At 38.7% G+C, this 17551-nt stretch overlaps 1 protein-coding gene across 7 annotated transcripts in view; it reads right to left on the bottom strand.

Moving 5' to 3' along the window:
• The window catches only part of Sh3kbp1 (SH3 domain containing kinase binding protein 1), a 320820-nt gene that overhangs the window by 97803 nt on the left and 205466 nt on the right, over positions 1-17551 (bottom strand). For all 7 annotated transcript variants that reach the window (XM_090326686.1, XM_090326688.1, XM_090326683.1 and 4 more), the window contains one exon: positions 3622-3697. In XM_090326686.1, the coding sequence (XP_090182812.1) occupies positions 3622-3697 (76 nt within the window). The remainder of the gene's footprint in view (positions 1-3621; positions 3698-17551) is intronic.

Here is a 17551-nt window from a genome sequence, read left to right on the forward strand (position 1 = left end):
TAAAAATGCTAACAAATTATCATGAGTTTGAAATCCTGACTCAGCTCTTAAGCTTTTCTCGGAGTCCTTTAAGAATTTGACAAACAAAACAAAACAAAAAAGAATTTAACAGTAGTAACTTTGCAAACAGCAGTAAATGTGAAAAAGAGCAGTTTTCAGAAACAAAACAGATCATACACACACATTCAATTGAGTGGGGAAATGTATATAATCTCAATGCTCAAGCTTTCTGTCATTATTACCTAGCTCCCACATCAATATCTCTTAGGCCAATTAATTACTTGCTTTCACATCTTAAGAAACTTGCTCAGTTAAAACTGACCAAGAACTTCAGTCACAATCTCCCACCTCTGAAAATATTATTCCAATCTCTCCACTTTCAGAAATTTATATACTGAAAACAGATTTCAAGAAATTGAGCTCATATGTTCACATCCTTCCAGCTGTTTTTATACGCTGGTCCATAAAGAACAACCCAACTTCAACCAAAAAAAACCCCAAAAGCTTGCCATTTATTCAACAAATAATGACTGAGTATCCACTCCACTGTGCATCAGGCAATTGGGATATAGCAGTCTCCCAGCAGACATTACTAGTAGGGTTCTACTATGGTTTGAATGCATCCCCCACAAAGTTGATATGTTGAAATGTATCCCCAATATAGATTGAGAGATGGGGCCTAATGGAAGGTGTTTAGGTTTAGAACTCCACCTTCATGAATGCACTAATGCTAGTTATAAATGATCTTGAGGCTGTGAGTTCAGTATCTCGTTCTCTCTGGCCTTTGTGATGCATTTTGCCATGTCATAACAGCAGGAGCCCCCCCCCTCCCAAAGATGTTGTCCCTTCAACTCATACTTCTCAACCTCCAGAACCATAAGCCAAACAGATTTCGATCATTTACAAAGTACCTAGTCTGTGACATCCCATTACAGCACACAAAATGGACAACAACAGACTAGGTTCCCCAAGGGATATTGGGCAATAACCTCAAGACATTTTGGGTTGTCCCAATCTGGATGCTACTGGTATACAGTGGCCTTTGGTTTCCAGTGCTGCTGAGAACTGGAATTGACAAATTATTTTACAAGTATTATTTATAACACGTTTTACTCTCCCCCTTTTAAAAAAGGAAATACTTGGAAAGAACAAATGAAAATCTGAGAAACAAAACTTTTCTGTTCTCTACTACAAAGCAGAGGCCAGATCATGGCTTTTCTCAATTAAGTATAGTTTGCTCAGGTGAGGCACTCAGATTCTTTGGGACAGAAGAAATCCAGTAGGAAAACATAGTCTCTCTTCTGAAAGTCAGATCTTTAAGCAACATAGGTAGCCAGGCACTCTCCTAGGTAGGTCCACACTCTGAATCTAAGTAGCACTTCTATGTTGGGGAACTTAATAAAGGGTGGTACATTCTAGAGAGAGGAGAGACTTCTGGGACATTTAGTGTGCGGGCTTTAGTATACATCAGGTATGAGTGGCACTGAAGGGTGAGTAGAAAATATGCTTCATAATTGTGCTTAAATCCTGTTCCCAGAATGAGTAAGCACTGGGGGAGTGAGGGAAAAGGGGAGATGGAGCAAAAATAGCCTAGCCTGGAAAAAGAGGGCCAAACGGCTCCTGGGTATATGTTACAAAATTGAAGAAAAAGCAACTCAGGGAAGCTGACCCTTTGCTCTCTTGTTTAAAGATGTGGAGAAAGAAGGCAACAATAAGCTGGGATTGAGAGATTAACTCTGGGCACAGAGATTCATGAAGCAGGGGAAACATACACGAGGACGGCTCCAGAGTAAACAGGCACCAGTTTCTACCAGGCTTGGAGAAACTGTTTCTAAAAAGCAAACCAATGAACAGAGCACTTGTGTAGTAAGAAAATCCAGTTACCAAGTCAATAAGGTTCAGTAGGGAAAGCAGCTTTTTTCCTCCCCTCGCCGTTAACTTATTCAGAAGTTTGATTTCGCTTGTACAAATTCTGTCACAAACCCACCTGTTCATCTGGTCTTCTGAATCTATAAAACTGAACCATTAGTTCAGAAGCATATTTAGTCCTTTCTTTGGGCTATTTTTCTATCTACAGAGGCCACAAATCTGCATCATGTAATAAGAAAAGAGGAGACATTCCAGATGTGAGGAGCTAAAGGAACCTCAGGGTGCTTCCTTATGAATATTTAGACATCTTTCCTCTTGTTATGAAAATTATGGCAATCTGTTTCCCAGAATGAGTTTCTGATGCATTTCAATACCATAAAAGCCTTTTGTTGGGGGGAGGGGGTGTAGAAATAACATTGTTTAAATCCTGATCAGCTGAGTTTCACTTTCACTCAGAAAATACCAACTCTTAGGAACATTTTTTGAATCCTCATAACTCTGAATTCTGATGTGAGGTTGTTAGTAGAGCATGCTAAGGAGACAGATGTACAGCAAAGAGCTTCCCTCTCTCAACTGCTGGGCAACTTTTGTCTAGTGTGTCAAAATCCAGAAGCAGGAAAATGGTCTAAGTGTAAAGGAATTTTATGCCTGTCAGTAAACATCCCTCAAGGCTTCACTGACAATGATAATTCTCCTTTCTGACCTGCTACCCACTTATGAACACACTAACCTCAACATCTCATACTCACTGAACTGTTCCCATCTTCTCTTTGTCTTTCCCATACTTGTCTTTCTCAATACTTGGCTTGCAAACAAAACCTTTCTCTCCCAAGTTCTAAAGCTTTTAGAACTGAATCAGAGAATGAAGTTGTTGGAAGAAATCACAGGGGTTTTCTTTAGTATAAACCCTCTGGCATTATAATGTAGATAATGAGGAAGGCCAGAGAAAACAAATTATGTTATCCGAAGTCATATGGCTAGCAACAGACCGTTTCTTCCTAACATTCTAAAACACTTTACCCAGTGTCTGCATAACTATTCTTCATTAGTAATCCTTTCTCCTACCAGGATGCTTTTAGCCAGGTAAATGGATGTGGTTACTAGATATCTGCAAGACGAGCATCAGCATTCCCCCACATGTTTAAGGGAGTGGAACACTTGCAATTCATTTACCCTCATTTGCAGGCACAGGAAACCCACCTGGGGCCTAAGAATTACTCCTAAACTACATTGTCCAATATTGTGCTTACTGAACAGTCACAATATGGCTACTCTAAATAGATACACCAGACTTGTAAATACGCATTGGAAAAATGATGGAAAGGGTGACATTGATCAAGATGCATTGTATCTACAAGCTGACATGTTCAATTGAACCCCCTTTGTACAACTACTTTAATATAAAAGATAAAATCTATATATGTATATAATGCGTGTGTGTAATCCACATCTATCTATCTATCTATCTATCTATCTATCTATCTATCTATCAATCAAATAAAGATTTTCTTTTTCTTTTAACTGTTTCTTTTTTGCAAATCCTGGGGCTTGAACTCAGGGCCTGAGCACTGTTCTTGGGCTTCCTCAAGGAGCTCAACCACTTGAGCCACAGCACCACTTCCAGCTTTTTCTATGTATGTGGTACTTAGGAATTGAACCCCGGTCTCCATGCATGCTAGACAAGTACTCTATCACTAGGCCAAACTCCCAGTATCTATATAAGGATTTTCTTTTCAAAATAAAGAAACTCACTCTTAGTCTTGCTATCCATCTCCATTTTTGATGGGTCTACAGTTGTCACAGGTGGAGGTAACTTCTTCCCAATAGTCTGTGGAGGAAAAGAAAAGTTATTTTATACATTAAGATGGTTCACTTCACTAAGCAGAAGAATAAAATCAAGCCAATAATGACAAACCTGATTCCAAAAACCACACACTTCAATTTTTACTACTCTTTGTTTTGGTGGCTACACTTTAATAGACCTGATCCTCAAGGATAAACAAAGAGGAAACTCGATAAAACAGGCTGTATTCTTGAAGGTACTCAATACCTTTTATATGCTTGCTTTCTTGATGGTTTCAAAAGGTTTATTATTGTTAGCAGAGAAAACATTTACAGTTTGGTTCATTTTCTAGGGAGTCAAGTAGCTGATTTAGTGGAGCTGCTTCCAAGTAAATGCAAAACAGAAGAATGAAGGTAAGAAGGAAACAAACAAGAGTAAGTATCAGGATATAGGGATATGGAGAACAGAGAGGGGCTAGGGTGCCCAGGGCAACTGAGCCTTACTCCTCATCATCTATGTACTCTTCTATAGGATAGGTCACCCTGCCCCCAACATGAAAGCAGAGAAGGTCTGTAGCTGTCTTTCCACCAGTTTCTTAACTCTCCAGGGCCATGAGAAGATCCCACGCCTTAGACCCACATGTCTATTCAATTGTTTAAATAAATTCTATGGAAGCTGAGCACCAGTGGCTCACACTTGTAAACCTAGTTACTCAGAAGGCTGAGATTTGAGGATCACGATTCAAAGCTACTCTGGGCAAGAAAGCCGGTGAGATTCCTATGTCCAATAAACACCAAAAAAGCCTAAAGTGAAGCTGTGACTCAGGTAGTGCCCTGAGCAGAAAAGCTCAGGGACATTGCCTAGTCCCTGAGTTCAAGCACCAGGACCAATAAAACAAACAACCAAGCAAATAAATAAATACTATGAGTTTGATTTGAGTTCATTTCTTTCTCTCATTTGGGGATAATTATATTTTCATTGTTTATAAGTCATCCTAGAAAAGATATTATCTCTACCCAGAGAAGCTCCTGAAAATATAAGTTACCCACGATCTTAAAAACAAAAACAAACATCAAAACAAACTAAGTGGATGGGTCCAGAGTCAAGGGCTATTCCCGCTCTTTCCCTTTGTCATTGTACTTGATCATGATTAATGCCTGAGAAGTGTTCTCTGATACTAGAAAAAGAGCTCTCACAACCATGTAGCTGAGTAAATCACCTTTCCTCACAATGAAGGACTTCACCAGTGAGAATTCCAGCCAATAGGAAAACAGAACATCTTTGCGCCCTTGAACATATGAAGAGGAATGAGCTACATAATTCAAAAACTGGCATGGTGGAATTTTTCTTCAAATAAAAGTGATTCACCACAGTTTTTAATTTTGAAAAGGTTCTTCATGCTTCAAATGTTGAAACTAACATTAAATATGGATAAATCACAGAAAGAGAATAAATCAAATCTTCAGCCCTTCATGAATCTTTAAAAACATTTGTGACAGAAAGCCTTTATATTTTACATAGTGACATTTTTATTTAGTGCTGCAAGACTTTCTATATTGGATTTTTAAAAAATGAAACCCCAAATAATATGCCACCCCTCAACTGCTAAGTACTCCAACTAATAACATTTTATGATTCCAAGGAAACATCAGAGAAGAGAAAAAGTTCAATGTTTGTCTGCTATAAGGTCAAATTTGATGAATAAATGTTCTTAGGATTATCTTGAAAGATCAGGTATTAACAGTAAAACCCGAAGCTCACAAAGCATCATTTCACTCACATTTCTGTTCATACTTTAACAGCATCCTTACCAATCTCTTGTCTTTTCCTTTTAGGAACCAGAATAAAATATCACTACTATTAAGACATTATGGAGGAAAAACAAAAACAACTAGACTCTCAGTTATCACTGACAGTAGAAGGAAGGAACCAGGAAATGCAAGTGCAAGCACTACTTCCTATCCTATCTTGGTTTACTTTCCTGAAAAATAAAAACAGACATGCAATGGCTGAGGCTTTAAACCAGATGTGTTCTTTTGGAGAAGCCCTTATAAGTGGCATAACAACTTCTACTTCTTTGATAGCAATAGAAGTATGCTCATGACCCCATTTACCAAACTGTCTAAGCTAACAAATATCAAGAAAAACCACCACTTAACAACACTTACTTTGGTACAGAAAGACATGATTTCCTCCTCACTCGTGGAGAAATGCTATACACTGACCTCTGTGGATCTCAAAATTGGGTTGATAGTGAACGTGGTATCAGGCTCATCTTGTAGGGGCACTAGACCTTAAATCCTTCCTTCTCCTTTACGGGTAGTGATACGAAGTCTAGAGTCTGGTGCTACAGGTATTCTGATGCTTCTGACTTCTCTAGAACCTAGGCCCCACCCTAAACTTTCTCAATCAGAAACTCTGGGTAAGGTTCCCAGCAGTGTCAGAAGGAACACACCCTCCATGGGTTCTCATGCATGCTTAAGTGTCAGAGCTATCAACCTAGATACAACAGCAGTTCCACTCATTTTGACTAAATACTTTGTGTTGGATTAAAAACTCTGGTGCCTATTCGCTATTCTAGACAAACAACATAGCATGTCTTCTCTCCCCCCACCCCAACACACATACAAAAAAATCTTCCCTTGTCTATTCAAACTGACAAAGAAACTTATCATTGCTAGTAAGCTACACATTCAAATCTAGGTCACATATAACTGAAGGCCAGTTATGGGGCAAACTTCAGTGAACAGGGGGACAAAATTTTGTTACAATTTTTCACCTTGTTATCTGATATATTTGATATGTGCTTAATTGGTTATTTGAAATTGGATAGGGAAGGGGGGAAATCAAAAAGAGCAGGGGGAGGGGGGAGGGAAATGGGGACCATGTCATGAGAAAGGATATCAATGTTTGTGAAGTAATATACCTTCTATCTGGTGAATATAATGTAACCCTTCTATTAATTACAATAAAAAATTAAAAAAAAAACAACGGGGAATTTCATGTATACATCTCTCCACATACAGCAGGTAGAGGAGGAGGACTTAAGACTCTTCACTGGTGGCTTTCTTCACAGAATAGCATGTCCTCAACCCTTCTGGGTGCTAAGACAACATGTGTGGCCAGTTCACCTCCCAGAGGTCAGTAAACAGAGCCATTTCATCAGATAACTTCAGAAGGAACAGACTCTCAATCCAGCTTCCTAGCTTCAGCCAACATTTTCTCTTCCTTTCTGTGTGGTGGCTAAAAACTTTTAAGCCAATATATCTGTGCTAATAAAACAGATGCCAATTCTTCATATAGGAATGGATATGTATATGCATATACAGCCGAATATTCCAATGTCTGGCCATGAATCTGCTTCAAGACAGTGATCACCACACTGGTGTCACTTTTCTCTCTTACTACATCCCAATCTTCACTGCAAACCTAATGTGTAGAAGGAAATAGTTCCAAAAATTCATCTCTTCAGACACTGAATAATACTAGCCCCTTCTCTTTCTAGCTTTCACTGCCAAAAGCACTAAATAAACTTTTGAGGGGCCTTTCATATATCCTCTTAGCACCACAAGATCTGGTAACATAGCATCAGAACAGACAAGTAACATATGACTTCAGTTAGTGGAACAAGTAACTCTCCCTGCCCCCTTTTCCATGCCAAAATGAAGAAACTAATGCTTCCAGGAAAGACAATCACTGGATTTCAGTCCAAGGGAATCTAGTTCCCAAGTGATGAATGTATCTAGCTCTTTTGTGACTGTGGAATGTGAGACCAGACTCCTGCTCAAATTAATAGAATAAAAATCACTCCTCTGACTTTACTCCCATTTGTATGCAAACTCCTTTGAGTATAAAAAGAAGTTACTAAATTACAGGACAATGATAAGCTTAAATTCACCTCTGAAAGTCACCTCTCTAAAGAATCAAACAGGACTCAAACAATATCACATCACCCAGGTTTAATTTGGAGGAGGAAAACAGAGTGAAGGAGTTGCATTGCAAACTAGAAATGGAGGACGGCCTGAGAAACTACATGTAGATATTACTCATGCACTCGCACAAAGCCAAACACATGAGATGACCTTTCAAACAACCGGTAAAACCCAAGATAAAAGGGTGACGCTTGGATGCATTCCTTTTACAACACTAGTATTTGAGAGCATTCTTTCCCATTCCATCACTTGAGATTCATTAGATGCTTGCTCAATGTAAGGCAAGAAAGTACACAAGAATACAGGAAAATGATAAACATCATCACAAACACGGAAACAATTATGGGAGGGAGGGGTAACTGGTTGTCCACAGTGGTAAATTGAGTGCCCAACAACAGAGCACAGTAAGCTTCCATTCTGCTCATCTACAGGATATGGAGAATTATAAGGTGTAGGGCACAGTAATGGGATCAAATGCTATCTGTGCACGAGCACATCAGCCACTTTTGAGATTTTCCTTATCTACCACAACTCAGAAAGATCCCTGAACAGCTATGAAAACTCCCTGTGGACTTTTTAGTTGTCCGTGCTCCCTGCATGAGTACCTTTGACCAGTGGAATTAGGGAAAGTCTTCTAGGCTCTCAGCAGGGAGCTGTAGGAACCCCACAGGTTGGAGCCAGAGAAGGAATGCAAAGAATTGTCCTAACAATGGAGTGTGCTTTATGCACTCCCTGCTGGGAAGGGCTTTTTCTTTACATGAACTACTACTGTCAATTCACCTGCATTAGGTGGGTCCCGTTTTAGCTGCATGATATCACCAGAAGCCATGTCAGAGTAAAACATAACTCAAAACTCTAAAAGTAAGACGCATGTTCCAATGAAAGAGAAAACCACATCTGTAGTTCCATCCCAGGGACAGGGTTTAACCTTTGAAACACCTCTGGTAACATTATACCATTTTCAATTTCGCCAAAGAATCATGCTTCCCAGCCTACTTTTAAACTTGGCTATAAGGAAACTAAATCTTAAGAGTGGGAAAAACACAGGAACAGGTAACAATGTTCAAGAAGTAATATACCCACTACCCGAGGAATGTAACTGCAACCCCTCTGTACATCACCCCAACAATAAAATAAAGTAAAATAAATAAATAAAATTTACAAAGACTGGGGGCATGATTCAAATAGTAAAGCACTAATCTAGTAAGAACAAAGACCTTTAAGTTCAGTCCCTAGTAAAACACTCACACACACACACACACACACACACACACACACACACACGCACAAACACACGAGAAAATTTAAAAGCTAATTTTCTGATTATAAAATTGAGCTGGGAGTCTGGCCTAGCAGTAGAATGCTTGCTTAGCATGCATGAAGCCTTGGGTTTAATTCCCAGGTACCACATGTACAAAAAACAAGCAAACAAACAAACAAAAAAAAACCTGGAAGTAGTGCTATGGCTCAAGTGGTAGAAAACTAGCTAGCTAGAGCAGTAGGACAGTGCCTAGGCCCTGAGTTCAAGCCCTAGGACCAGCAAAAATAAATTAATTAATTAATAATAAAAAGACCGAGAGCCATTCATGTGTGGTACATTTTCCTTGTTGTTTAAGAGATAATTCCAAGTAAACAAAACCTCTCGCCTAATCAGTGTTAAAGACCTCATCAGAGCCATGGATGCCTTAGAGGGGTTTGACGGTTTAACTATCCATGTTGTCATTCCTCTCTGTAGATAACTCTCTTTGAGAGCAAGACTTGGATGTTTCATTAATCTCTTATCCTCACAAAGTGAGAGAGAGGTCAATATGTGGTTGCTGGTAAAGCAGGCAACTTGAGAGACATCATCTTTTCCCTAGCATTAGGTACAAAGAAAGATGTATTCCTTGAAAAACTGGGGGACCTTTCTACCTCCTGGTGCCAAACTGTTTAAGTTATTGTCATGCACCATCTTTATTCCACCTTGGTCACTGGTGACAGCGCACTGTTCACAATGTTGACATGGGCATGTGGATTATTTTCTTTCATTTCTAAACATATACACACAATGTCTTATTAATTAATTATTAATTACCATAAAGTATCATCCAGGACAGAGGATGTCCTCTAGATGCTAGTTTGAAATTGTATATTATGGAGAGACAGACAGACAGACAGACAGACAGACAGACAGACAGACAGACAGAGAAAGAGAGGGGGAGGGAGAGAAGCAGGCATAGTAAATTATTGTGGCTTAGAAAGTGTTCCCAAGCCGAGTGCAGTAGCTCACGCCTGTAATCCTAGCTACTCAGGAGGCTGAGATCTGAGGATCGAGGTTCAAAGCCAGCCCGGGCACTAAAAAGTCTGTGAGATCCTTATCTCCAATTAACCACTAGAAAATGAGCAGTGGGGTTGTGGCTCAAGGGTAGGGCAGTAGCCTTGAGCTAAAGAGCACAAGGACAATGTCCAGGCCCAGGGGTAAGGTGCTAGCCTTGAGCTGAAGAGCTCAGGAATAGCACCCAGGCCCAGAGTTCAAGCCCCATGACCACCACCACCAACAACAAAAAGGTGTTTTCATTCAAGCTGGAGAAACTCAGTATCAAAGATATTGAATATTAGCTCAATCATATGGAACATGTACATGCAAACATATTAAACTCATAGAAGGCAAATCTCCCTGAACATCTGACACTAACTTAATATACTATTAATATTTTACCCCCACGGTTCCCAAGACAGAAGCCTGCATTCAATTTTGTTGTGGAATCATCTTACTCACAGAAGATGAACAAGTCAAAGTTAATTTCTATCTCATAGATCACACTGGCAAAATACAGTTTGTCATTATACTTTAAAAGACTTCTACTGCTATGACAGATAAACAGAGATTGTCAATATTCCTTCTATCAAAGGATCGGCTTTTTATCTTTTGATTAACAATGTATTCATTTTAATTGTATTTGGAGAATTTGAGAGTGGGTAAATGAGGAGAAAAGATGACATGGTACACATAAGCTGGTTTGGGTGTGATTTACCCACTGCTTTAAGAACAAATATTCTGTACAAAGTTAGATCAATTTTCCCATACAATAACTGTGTAAAATCAATTTTACACACAAAGACACTCTGCAGGATGACAGTATGTTTCATTGTTTACTTAAGCACATTATAGATGGTTCCTCCTACCCCGCTATATGTGAGTGAGTCCATTTATACATATAGTCCATTAAAGATTCCAGCTTTCAGCAATGCTTTCTCCTGACATACTATCCATACCAGCTCATGGCATTTTTACATGTAAGAGACACCTGAGGGCAAAGTCATCTTTCATTTGGCTTTCCCTTAGACATCTAAAACGAAGACTTGCTTCAGTGACTCACTCATTCATTCACCCATGTAGCCATTCATTTAACCATTTGGCCTTCTATACTGGATTGTGCATATGTGTAAGAGAAAGCCAGAGTGTTTAATGCTTAATGAGCTCAAAATTATAATCAAAAACAGACTCATTAATAGAATAGCACCAAGTACAGGGATAAACACTATAATACAGCTGAGTACAGAAGAGGAGAAAGAACCTCATAACCAATCTACATGGAGCCTTACTGATGGCAGTGATGAGGCTTGGGCTAACTTCTTAAAGATGAATAACACTTGACCAAATAAAGAATGACAGAAAGGGTACAGTAGCTGGAGGGAGGAGGGACACCAAATCAAGGCAAGAATATATGCAAGAGCTAGGCAGATTGATGTGCATGTGTAATTGTAGCATATGGATGTCTGTAGCAGGATGATTCAAGGCTATACAGCAAGAATTTGTCTCCAAACAAAGAATAAAAATATGCACCGAGATTATTTACCATAGCTAAAATATGGAACCAACGCAGATGACCCCAGTGAATGAATGGATGGATCAAGAAAATGTGGTATATACACATTTTCTATGCTTCCATCAGGAAGATGACATCACCCCATGTGTAAGGAAATAGAAAGACATGGAAAAAATCAAATTAAGTGAAGTAAGCCAGATCGAAAGGAACATAGGCTCCATGGTTTCCCTCATTGGTAATAATTAGTATACGTGTAGGATAGTCCCAGCACAGGATCAAAACAGCTCAATAGCTATGTACATATGACCATATAAAATGATGCTAATTGAAATGACCTCCAAGATATGGAAACAAAAGTTTTTCAATGTACTGTGTGATAATATTTATATTTCATTTCCCCCACACATACTTTTGTTTATTCCATGTTGTCACTGTTTTTTATTTTGATACCTTGTATCTTATATATACATTTATCTTTTAACTTAGAGGGGTGGGTGGGGAGGGAAAGTGGGAGAAAAATCAGGGAGGGGGTAATAATGTTCAACAAGAAATGTACTCATGGCGGCCGGGAGTTTGGCCTAGTGGTTAAAGTGCTTGCCTAGCATGCACGAAGACCCGGGTTCGATTCCTTGGTACCACATACATAGAAAAAAGCCGGAAGTGGTGCTGAGGCTCAAGTGGTAGAGCTCTAGCCTTGAGAAAGTCCAAGGACAGTGCTCAGGCCCTGAGCTCAAGCCCAGGACTGGCAAAAAAAAAAAAAAAGAAATGTACTCATGGGGCCGGGAGATGGCCTAGTGGTACAGTGCTTGCCTAGGATGTATGGAGACCCAGGTTCAATTCCTCTGTACCACATACATAGAAAAAGCTGGAAATGGTACTCAAGTGGCTCAAATGGTAGAACTTTAATCTTGAGAAAGCCCAAGGACAGTGCCCAGGTCCTGTATTCAAGCCCCAGGACTGGCAAAGAAAGAAATGAAAAGAAACTAAAAGAAAAGAAAGGAAGCAAGTCATTACCTTCCTTATGTAACCGTAACTCCTCTGTACATCACCTTTACAATAAATAACAAATTTTTTAAAAAAAGAATATGCACAGTGAATCAACTCTTTCTAGCATGAAATGGAGGTTTGAGGCCAGTAAGGCAAATTAGGACCAATGTTATAGTGGCTTATGCTTTATCTCCAAAGCATCTGGTAATCATGAAAAGTAAGCAGTGGTATGACATGATTCAATTTATGACTTTAAGACAGATAAGGAATTAACAAGAAAGAAAATGCTATGAGAAAGTCCAGGAGACAGAGGGAAGGTAGACATAATTCAACTAAGGTGGTAAAATGGTGGATGTACAAAAGATATTTGAGCAACATCTAGATTGCCTACTTTGTCGAAAGTGCATAATCACCATAGGCATAAATCCCAGATTGTAAATTGGTCTGAACATGGCAGAAAAATTTCCAATTCTGTTATGCTCTTGATTCTATATAGATGCATGCCACACAGCCAATGAGTGGAAACCATGTGAAAAAAAATCAACATCAGAATAATAAAAAAAAGAAAAAAAATAAAGATTAAGTCATTTGAGCATCCCAAAATATTCCTTGCTGATTTCAATAAAAAATCTTAATCTTTTGTTATTAAAAAAATCAACATCAAGTTCATACTTCAATGAGACAAAGAGATGAGCCAGTGGCTCAGGAAAGTACTGTGGAAAATTTATCTTAATGGTCAGGCTCACATAGATATGTGTTTTTCAGAATATTGATGCTAGTGTAGAAACATTTAGTGAGAAAAAAAGCCTGCAATAATTTTGAACACAGCGCTTTGTGTTGCAACAATCTACCATTTGGAAACGGAAACATATTTTTACAACAGAACACACATGGGAAGCTCTTGACACAAAAAAGCATCTTTCTATTCTAACAAATCAAAAGTAAATTGGTGGTGGTGGTGTTTGTTTTTGCCATTGGGGATTTTATCTCTTTAGGGGGTGCGAAAAGCGGGCTCAGAAGTGGGGAGGAAGGAAGAGCAAACGAATGCAGTCATGCTATTCAGTATACACTATGCAGAACATGAACACTGCAACTTGTGGGTAATAACAGGAGGTGGAAACTGGGGGGAAGTAAAGGAAAGGGAGAGGTTATCCAAAAAAATAAAAAAAGAAATATATTCATTACTCGACTTACAAAATGATAACCCCTCTGTACAACACCTTAATGATAATAATATTGTACTAAAATAAGTTTTATTTAAAAATAAGTTGGTTAGTTGTGTTTGTTTCCATAAATGTCCTGAGCTAAAGACAAAAAAGGAAAATTACAACCAGGCAGAGTTATACATGCCTCTAATCCCACTTGGGAGACTGAGAAAGGAGGATAGTGAGTGAGATCAAATTGGGCTACATAGTGAGTTCAGGGCCAGTCTTCAAAACCCTTGGTGGGGGATGAGGGTATCTGTCCGGTAGACTAGGGAAAGGAAATAGTTTTAGTCAGAAAAGAGGACTTGAATTGTGTTTAGTTGCTTTGATATCAAGTAAAACTGCCATTGGAATATTCATCCTTAAAAAGGAAGAAAAATATGATACAATATGTTAACATGTTATTTGAAAGAAGCATGTCACAAAAAGACAGAATTAGCTCTCCCTCCATACCTGTGGGTTCTGTATCCACAGATTCTGTCAAACTCAGATTTAAAATATTCAGGAAAAAAATACTGTGGACATAATACACATGCACAACCTTTTTCCTTGTCATTATTACTTAAACCATGTAGGATAACAACCATTTTTATAGAATTTATAGTGTATTAGGTATTCTAAATAATCTAGAGGTGACTTAAAGTATGGGATGATGCTTACAGATTACGTGCAAATACTACACTAATTTTTATATACAAAAGATGAGCACTATAAATTTTGGTATCTATGGTGGGTCTAAAATCAATACCCCATAAGTATATTTGGCTGACTACACTACAATCTTCCATTTATATGAGGTACCCAGATTACTCAAATTCATAGGTATAGTTTAAGTTTTGCAAGATAAGAAACATTCTGGAGTGGATAGTGGTAATGCTTGTATAACAATAAGAATGTGCTTATGACTATTGAGCTGTACACTTAAAAATGGTTTCTTTATAACCAATGTCCATTATATAACAACTGAACTATATAAATTGAGAGTACTGGTGGGAGGGAGACAATGGGGAGGACAATGGAAAGAATGACATTGATCAAGAAGCATTTATACTCATTACCTGACTGGAATTGTAAACTCTTTGTATAAATACATAAGAATAGAGTGAAAAAATGGTTCCAATAGTAGATTATATGTGATGCAAGACCATACCCTTCTTTCTGGTCAGAATTTCTCTGGTTACAAATGTCAACTGCAATGGCAAAATTTTATTTATGAGGCTCTGATACCCTGGTGCTTAATATTCACCCACAAAATAATCAGGAAGTGTAAATGGCATCTAATGAGGCAAACTAGAGAATAAAGTCATCTTTGCCCAGGACTGCATACCTCTGTCTTATCAGAAACACTCCTACTAGGACTACAAAAGATAACCTATTGATCCCAGAAAGCCATTCTCTAAATCTGCCTCGTGTTAAGTGACACTGGTTTTAATATTGTAGGATGCATTACTTACTTTTATCATCTGTTCCTAAAGAATAATACTCGCTTTTTAAAAAAGTCATCTGAGCTCCTTAAATTTACAAAAGAAAGGTGGAGAAAATTACATCAAAAGCTGTCTAAGAAAGCTTAATGGTCCTCACTCACTTCTGCCTTGAATTTCTGGCTGCTACTCTCTGGAACTAACTTCTATTAAGTCGAATGAAGACATGGAGGACAAGGACTGTGTCGTGCTCATCTCTGACTGCTCTAAGGTTCCTTATACACTGGAGGTGCCAAAATATCACAATTTGCTTCAATCCAACAGTAATTCAACATCCACCATAGAGTTCTGAGAGTTATTGCCAAAGTAGAGTATGTGGTGCATTTTGGAGGTACTAGGTGCTTAGTTTAAAATGAGACAGTGTGGAGTGGAAATGTTCTCTGGGAGCAGAATCTACTGGCTATGTGATCTTGGGAAAGTTACCAAGATCTCCCGTTAACTCAGTTTCTTTTTCTGAAATAGAGATAATATATAACTGATGTTCTAGGACATTTAATGAAAAAGGTATGTAAAGCTCTGACTGAACTTTGCTGTATTAAAAATCAAACATCAAAATGCCTTTTTAAAAAGCGGGACAGAGAGTTTGGCCTACTGGCAAAATGCTTGCCTAGCATGCACGAAGACCCAGGTTCAATTCTTTGGTACCATATACATAGAAATAAGCCAGAAATGGTGCTGTGGCTCAAGTGGTAGAGCTCTAGCCTTGAGAAAGCCCAAGAGAGTACTCAGACCCTGACTTCAAGCCCCAGGACTGGCAAAAAGAAAAAAAAATGAATTCTAGTTCCAAAGAATGTTGCACTACAAGAGCTTCCTAAAACACCAAGTTAACTATTCCCTCCCTTTGCTTGGGGACTGGAAAGCAAGAAGCAACATTTTAAAGATGCTTACACAGCAGTGATGTGTTTGCATTATAAATCTGAAAAATAAGAAAGGGTGAAATGCAATAACCATCACCATATAGCCAATGCCTGGAAGAAAAAGCAGAAGAAGACAGGAGGACTGAGGAGGCCCAGAACCAACAACACAAAGGGCTTGTAGGTCAATTGTATCAGTTAGGTGGTATCTCCAGTGAGTGGCATGAAGACCATCTGAGGAGCCCCCCAAGTGCACAGCCATGCCAACAAACATCTGATGGAAACTATGGTAAAACAACAAGGCATGTGTCTGTGAAAAACAGCTGGTTGTCAGAGAACAGAAAGCCTTTCATTGAAAATTTTGATTCTTTGGAGCAACACACCACCAGAGAAAATGACCCCAAGCCATCTTCTACAAAGCTTGGCAATTAGTCAATAACGGATGAAGAGATCCTAAATCACTATACCAGATACTCCTCTCATGGCAATGAAGAAACAGGGGCCAAATGAGACCGTAAACTCATATGGTACAGATCTCTAAAGCAACTCGTAGAAATTACTGACAGATACTTGATATGAAAAGCTGAATGAACAATCCTATACCTGAGAGTGGTCAGGCCTCTTGCCAAAAACTGCTCTTAAAGATTTCCTTCAAGATCAACAAGGAGGGGAGAACTGGAATCCTGTTTAGATGGATGAAGTACATTTTGTTCAATATGTCTTTGCAGTTTGAATACCACGATGCAGTCTGTAAGCCGCAAACTGCTTTTCTATGTTATTTTTACGTTATCAAGAAAGTGTGATCAAGCTATATTGTTCTCATACACTCCTTTATACAACTATTAAAGATAATAAAAAGCATAAAAATAAATAAAATAAAAAATAAATGTGATTAAAATTTCAAACTAAATAAAATTTCAAGAAAGAAAAAGTATCGTCACTTCTAGTCTGGAAATTTAAATGCAAAATCAATGGGAATCAATACAATCACCAAAATTCCAGTCCTTCCAATTCCTCTGTGTATCTAGAACCTTAAAACAGAGCCTTGGGGGAGGGTAGTATAGTTTAGCTGTAAAGCTCATGCTTGGCATGCACAAGACCCTAGGTCTGAACCTCACCATTATGCACAGGCTACACACACACACACACACACACACACACACACACACACACAGAGTACCTTTTCAATAGATGCATACAAATCACAGGAGATTTTCTATATTAAATGAGTAAGATATAAATTGCATGTATGAACAAAATTATGTCTGTGGTACAATTACAATCAGTTAAAAATATACAGCAATAGGGGCCGAGAGTTTGGTCTGGTGGTAGAGTGCTTGCCTAGCATGCACAAAGACCTAGGTTCGATTCCTCGGTACCACATACATAGAAAAAAGCTGGAAGTGGTGCTGTAGCTCAAGTGGTAGAACTCTAGCCTTGAGAAAGTCCAAGGATAATGGTCAGGCCCTGAGCTCAAGCCCAGGACTGGCCAAAAAAAGAAATGTACAGCAGCAGGGCTGTAAGTTAGTACTTTAAAATGTAAACCTGTGGGGGGCTTGGTAGCTCACACCTGTAATCCTAGCTAATCAGGAAGCCGAAATCTGAGAATCTATGGCTAAAAACCAGCCTGG

The sequence above is a fragment of the Megascapheus bottae genome, chromosome X (genome assembly GCF_031878675.1).
Source record: "Megascapheus bottae isolate mThoBot1 chromosome X, mThoBot2.hap1, whole genome shotgun sequence".
In the NCBI taxonomy this organism is placed as follows: Eukaryota; Metazoa; Chordata; class Mammalia; order Rodentia; family Geomyidae; genus Megascapheus; species Megascapheus bottae.